At 37.6% G+C, this 7,076-nt stretch overlaps 1 protein-coding gene across 1 annotated transcript in view; it reads left to right on the forward strand.

The window, feature by feature from the left end:
• The window catches only part of LOC104490368 (fibronectin type-III domain-containing protein 3a-like), a gene marked incomplete at its 3' end in the record, with an annotated part of 13,037 nt that overhangs the window by 177 nt on the left and 5,784 nt on the right, over positions 1-7,076 (forward strand). Inside the window, exon 2 of the mRNA XM_010132641.1 lies at positions 4,547-4,623. Coding sequence (XP_010130943.1) covers positions 4,547-4,623 — 77 coding nt within the window. The remainder of the gene's footprint in view (positions 1-4,546; positions 4,624-7,076) is intronic.

Genomic DNA, 7,076 nt, shown 5'->3' on the forward strand with positions numbered 1-7,076 from the left:
GCGGGGCTATGGGCGGTTACTGCCCCGGAAGAGCATGCGGGTGGTGAGCGGGGACTGCCCTTGCGCTGGAATCCAGCGTGTGCACCTCTGCCGGGCGCTTTTGTCAGCGCCCTGAAAGGGCGCGATGCATAAAGCATAAAGTGCAAAGAAAGCGCGTACGCGTTCGGCACGTGGTGGCGGTGTGCTCAGATTTTCAGGGGTTGCTATATTTAGATCAGGCTGTCACGGTCTTAGCGATTATGTGGCGCTGTCAATTTTGCTACACGTTTATTGTAAGCTGTAATGCGCATAATGAGGATTTTACAGTCTGCTCAAATAAACACGTTGGAGAACTTCACCTGCTGTTGCTGGGGGAGGGAGGTGTTCCTCCCATTGTTGGGATTTTTTTTTTTCTGTATTTCCTGTTTCTGGACATATATCCCAAGTTTTACGTGATCTTTAATAGGCTCCTTGATTTTTTTTTTTTAACATAGAATAAAATGCTTACATAGAGACTTTACAAGTTTTCCCTTTCATAGCAGTGAAGTAGCAAATTTCAGGACAATAATAAACAAAGTGTGGTGAAACATCTGTTTCGTGGGTTCAGTTGAGTTAAATAAACCTTTACTGTGTTTGATGAGTCATTTTACAAGAATAAAGTATAAATACAGCTAGGAGTTTGTTTCCTCTTCCACAATACATCTTTTCCACTTCTTATGTAAGAGAACTTGGACACCTACCTGAAAGTATGTAGAAGATTAGAGACCTCCTCTTACAATGACCTAGTCCTCAGTATTCATAACACAGTGATTTGGATGAAGTCAATTCCAGTTATGTGCAATACTGAAAATTAGATGTTTGCTTAACACACATTCCTGATGCTGCTGTTTGCTGGTACTTCATGATCAGACTCACCTCATGGTAAAACACACTGGCTTTGTCATGCACTGGTCTAGCCAATACCTAAAGGCATGAAAATTCCTCTTGTAGTGTATTTCACTTGAAGTAGAGCCAAGATCTTCACAGTAGTTGTTTCTAAAAGGAGGAGAAAAACTCTGCTTTTATAGCGTATTTGCATTTTATTTTTTCTTTAAGTACAGGAAAGCTTTTTAAAATTTTTGCAGACTTAAATTTTTGCTCTCTGTCAAGAAATCAGTAATTTCTCTCTATAGATCCTACATTCATTAAAATATATAAAGTCTGCCAGATTTTTTTCTCATGCATTCAATTTTCCCAAATGTTCTTCTGCAATCTTAACTTCCTTCCACAGCCAATTGGAAATCTAATCAGAAGTAAATCAAAGTTCACTCGTATCTTGAATATTAAAAATATATTTTCATTAATTCTAGAAGAGTGCTAGAAACGGGATGCAGTTTTTCAAAAACCTATTATTTGAATGTATAGGCGTTGCTTTTTTGTCTTTATTTTTGTGACTGCGGTAAAACTGAAAATGGTTTTGTGGATCAACCTTTGTACTGAATTGGTGATAACTGCCTTTGTTTGTTAGAGAGATTAAAGCACTAAATAAGTAAGCTTTTAAAAGGTTGTTAAACAATATTCATGAGACGTTTAAAGCAAAACAAAACAAAACAAAAAAGCCAAACAGAGATACCTGCCAGTTCACAAAGAAACAGGCTGTTGCTGTTAGAGTTCCTTCATGCACCAAGGACGCTGAGTTTACTGTCAAGTAACTTTGGTCTTAAGTCTCAGTTTACCTGAAACTTAAATGTTTTAATTTGTGAGGTTAATAAAAGTGTCAGTGTTTTTTATGCATAATGGAAAAACTAAAAGCAAGCAGTATAAGATATAAGCTATGTAAAACCCACCCTCTTATGTAAGAACTTAAACTGTTACTTGTTTGAATGGCAGCTTAGAGTAAATATGCTCCTACTACGGTTGATTTTTCTGAATTTACAGTAAGCTAATGCTCTAAAGCACTTTTTCAGCTTCACTTTCACTGCTTTTCACTTCACTTTCGTTTTTTCTTAGCACTTCCTATTCTGGAGAAACTTTCACTGCAATATTTTTGAGTTTCCACTGAGGAAAAAGGCCTGAAGAAGGTTCAGTTACCAGTCTGTAGCTTACTGGAGTCTGCATATTCTTTGCAGTCACACAGTTCTGTTTATCTTTCAATTAAGACCTTGGTCTTAAAAAGTCTCCTCATCCCCTCCCCCAGTTGTCAGTTAACACTTTGTCGATGGTAAAACTGTGATTCTTTTTAGGTAATACATTTCAAAACTTCTGTTTCTTATTCTAAAGTAGTCTCTGTAGTGTGTGGAATCAAGTTGGATTGCATGCTACTTTTTTAAATAATAATTTTCATTCTTTTTCCCCTGCTCTTGGCATTTGGACATAGTTATCTTTATTTTTCCATCAAGTTCATGCTTATCAGAATGAGGTATGCTACTCTTACATACTGTTCTTTGCACTTACTTAGTACTTTCCATTTGCAGATCTTAACTGATTTTATAAAACATTAATGTGGAACTATGAATGTCCTTTCCGAAGTGTTAATGAAACTTCACTAAGAGTTGGATTGGGCCTTCTGGCAGCTTTGTTATACAGAATTGGAAATTTGGTGGATGCAGCCTGGAGCAGCTGAATCCCGCCTTAGGCACTTGCCACAAAACCTGGTCAGACTATATTGTGTTTCAGTTTTTTAATAATTAAAGTTTAGCTATTGTTACCTTGCACGTTTCAAGCACAAGAATGTAAAGACATCTGTAGGCAGTCCCTCTTGAAGTCCATGATCCCTTGATAGGGATAGGGCAGGCACACAGAAATAACCTTCTTGTTTCTCGCTTCTTGAACCAAAAGTTATACTTGTATTTTTTTGCAGCTCTTGATGGGTTATCTCTGATAATCTGTTTAATTTCTTCTGAAGCTAATCATTAGTTTCCACAATGGTTTTGAAGCAAGGAATTACACTATGTAGCTGTGCATCTTATGAGAAATTTCTTTATCTGTTTTGAACCTTTTACCTGCTGATTTAATTTAATGTCTCTGGCTCTTGCATATGAGAAACTAAATGATCTATCTTCCCATTTTTAGGCTGTTTGTGAGTGGTTTGGGTTTTTGTTTTGTTTTAAATAGATCTTTTACTATTCCTCTGCTGCTGGCCCTTTTACATTTTAACCTTAAGGTGGAAGAATCCTGGTCTCTTTAATCTTTCCTGATAAACAGGTGGAAAGCCACTGTAAAATTCTCACTTTCTTTTTCCTTTTCTAGTTCTCCGTGTTCTTTTTGTAAGGTAGAGGCAAACATAGCACTCAAAAGTATTAAGGTACAGCATGGATTTATAGCATAGTGTAATAATGTTTTCTGCTTGTCCTGTGTTCTGTTTGTAATAATTTTTAATGTTCCTTTTCTTTCTACAAATGCCACTGAACAACAGTGGGCTGATACTTCCTTACAAATCCATAGTCTGTTTATTTACAGCGAAGTTGTGGCTTATCACTTACCACTTCTGGTTTTTCCAGGTGCATTACTTTGCACTTACCAACACCATTTCTTCTGCCTTTTTGTCATCTGAGCACGGAGTACTGCAAGATCCTTTGCAGTTCTCTGAAAGCATAGCAAAAATTTGTCACCTCTCTGTTCATTTCATTTTCCAGAAGTTTTGTTAATCCATTGAACAAATTCTTCTTTGCGTGCCTATGGGAATCCTTTGGTCACTCTAGAAGTTCTGAAAGCTGATCACTTCCTTATCGTTCTTTCCTGTTATCAAGCCAGTTGGTTACTCATGAAGAGCCCTTTTCATTTTTTAACTAAAGGCAGCATTACTTCTTCAAAAGTCTTTGAGAGAGATTGTCAAAAGCTTTTTGAAAATCCAGGTATGTCACAGCATCCCTGTGCTCTTTGAAAGTATCACATTTTCCAGGCAGTACTTTATCTGCAAATGCTACCTTAACGCATGCCCATTGTACCATGTTTATCTAAGTGTCTGCAAACTCTGTTCTTTCTGGTTTGCATGGTACAAGGATCGTCATGGTACCACAACTTTTCCCATTAGTAGGAGCAGACTTGCTGGTTTGTAATACACTGGCTTTCTCCTGGGATCTTAAGTTACTGTCCTGTTTACCACCTCCCTCTCCTGTGGTACCGAGACTGCTTTAGGTGATAGAGACCATAGTAACAGAGCAGCAATTCTGTAAGTGATTTTCTCTACAGCTCTTAACTGAATGCTATCTGATTTCAGCAATTTGTTTCAAATCGTATTGTTTTGTTTTGTTCCTGTTTTGAAGTCTCTTCTATTGTCTTTCCATCTTAGGACACTTCTTTTGACTTTGTTACGTGTTAAAAACTTTTGGTATAAGCTCTTGTGTGAGTGTACTGACAGTGAAGGGAGAAATATCTGCTGGTGCATTTTTTTAGCTTAGTTTCTGTTTTTTCTAACTGTTTCTTAGGTTTTTAAGAGGACCCTTTGCTATATCTGTACAGTTCATTGCCTTTGTTTATCCATGTTATCTTGTATATTTTTCACAGAGACTTTGCAGTTCAGTATGTTCTTTCAGCTTTCTCAAATTATTAAATGGTGCTGTACTGACTATTTCTGTAACCCATTTAGGTCCTGCTCAGGTTCCAATGATGTCCCCAAATGGTTCAGTGCCTACTATCTATGTGCCTCCTGGATACGCCCCACAGGTATGTCCCTTCGTTTGAATCTTATTTTATTTCTTTTCATGTAAATTATGGGAGTAGAACCATAATAGCTAATTCAGTAAATAAACGTGTCAGGTTTCAGAGTCACTGTGGTCAAGCAAGTAAATAAGGGGAGTTGTCCTGTAGTGTCTCTGTGATGGGAGACTTCTCACGCTGTATATGTGCCTGTTTAGTTATATATTAACTACCTACATGACAATAACAAGCACAGTTCCTTGTTGAGTTCAGGATCCCAATGTACTAGATGCCTTCTGAATATAAATTACAGTCATGACCCAAATAGCTCATTGTGCAGGACCTGTACTGATTTCTGTATTAGTAAGTGTTTTCTCTTGGCACCAGTATAGTTTTATGCATGCATGTAGTTCATGCCTGGGAAGTTCCCTGCAGGTAAGGAGTAAAACAGATCAGTTAGAAAAAGTGTAGCAAACAACGTGGAAGTAATGTCAGCAGTCCATTGGGATGAATTACCATATAATTTGTGTTTCTGTAGCTTATCTTAAAATGGGGCTCTCATTTTCTCACTGCTGTGCAATTCCTAATTTAGGTGCCTGAAAATTAAATGTGAGGTAGGTAATCTGGACATCCTTTAAAATAGATTAAAAGGATGGTTCCTCTTAGCTATTTTTGACGCCTCTATTATAATGAATATGTGGCCTTGTAGATGGTGTCTTTGTCTTTCTTTCAACTGTAGAACAAGTCTAGGGGTTAGTAGGTCAGACCTGGAAGTTAAGAGCAGATGAATCTCCATAACGTAATTCTTTCCCACGGTGTTCTGTTGCTGTGACCAGTCTGTCTGATCCAGTATGCATCCCATGGTGTGCACTGAGAAGAGACTACAGCCTGTAAAATGCAGTGAAAAAACCCACAGCGTGTAGCAGATGTTGGACTAATTATATAAATAGTATAAAAAAATTGTCTTTAGCAAAAGAAAAGGCTGTTAGGTGGGACAAAGTAGTACTCTGTGGTTGTTTAAAAGTTATTTGGCCTGTGCCAATCTGAATAATATTTATAAAATGAATTTATTCTTCCTTTGAGGACAAGCTGCAGCAGACAAGGCAGAAGGACTGAGAGGCCCTCTCGTTAGCCCTTCAGTGGAGCTTGTTAATGCACACAGGTTTTGTGCTAACACTGCTCTCCGACTTTTGAACTAGAGGTGCCTCACATCTATCCAACTCAGACTACAGGTGCAGTGAGCTCATGTCGGCTCTTTTCATCTGAGTAGCAGTATCACAGTTCCAGAAAACCTGTAGTTCATAAAGCTTTTGAAGTATTTACTGTTGACAAAACATATCAGCCATTGTGGCTTACGAAGTTACAAGCCAGAAGGTTTGATAGTTGTCTTGCAAACAGGGAAGTCTAAGAATACTGAGCTAAGGGTTATCCCAGACTTAATGCAGCCCCAGCAAAGTAACTTACATGGTTTCTTCAGGCATAGTATATTTTTAAGTGTCAGCAACTGCAGATATATTTTGTGAGAAATTGAAAACCAGGCAAATGTCTAAAGCCGTCAGCCTGGAAGAACAACTTCAGCATAACCATCTTTTGTCTATCCATTTTCATTTAGTTCTGTTGTGCCTCTGCTTGCTTCAGTTCCTCTTTGGCAGTGATACAGCCCACAGTCATGTGTTAGAAGTTGGGGATAACTACAGAACAAAGCATAGTTATTTTGCTTACATCACAGAAATAAAAAGCAATTCATAAGTTGATTTACTTTTCTCTTCCTCTTGTTTTGAAACCGTGGTTGTAAAACTCTGAAAGAAAGCACATCTTTATTCATCTTCTCTGAGCTGTCTGTATTCGCTATCTGTAGTGAGATTTCCAGTAATATTTGCTTGGTTCACTCGACCAAAATACCAAAACTCCAGCAATAGCAAAACATACAGTTCTGGCATAGGCCTGTTTGGTTGAGTTTTGCTAGCATGTGGACAATAAATAGCGCATTTACTTTTTAAACTTAAGTCTATATACTTGACATGATGCTCTTACTGCTTTTTGGAGGGTTTTAACTGTGTAGCTGCCTGATAGAGGCTTACCATTGAATTCATGTTTGATTTAGAGCCGCGGTTACAGACCTGTCAAACTCTTCCTTTTACACTATTAAACTTAAAGTCCCTGCTGCTATGAATTTGGTATCTATTTCTGAGTTACTTAGGCTGTTAGCAGATCCAAGAAAACAAATAAATTATAAACCAAGTAGCCTGTTTTTTTTTATGGAAGCTGCTTCCTACATAATCTGAATCTGCTCATAAAGTCATGATAAATTGCAATTTTTTTTAATCAAAAAGGACTTAATTAAAACATTTCAGTGCTTAAAGAATTTCATTGGACTGCCGAAGTTCTAGTTATATTTACTGCTGTTAATATATCCTGCCATTAGGGTACCACACAGTTACGGTTGCACAGATGTGAAAAGTCTTATCTTTAGTGAATTA

Source organism: Buceros rhinoceros, unplaced genomic scaffold (assembly GCF_000710305.1).
Source record: "Buceros rhinoceros silvestris isolate BGI_N320 unplaced genomic scaffold, ASM71030v1 scaffold35113, whole genome shotgun sequence".
Taxonomy (NCBI): Eukaryota; Metazoa; Chordata; class Aves; order Bucerotiformes; family Bucerotidae; genus Buceros; species Buceros rhinoceros.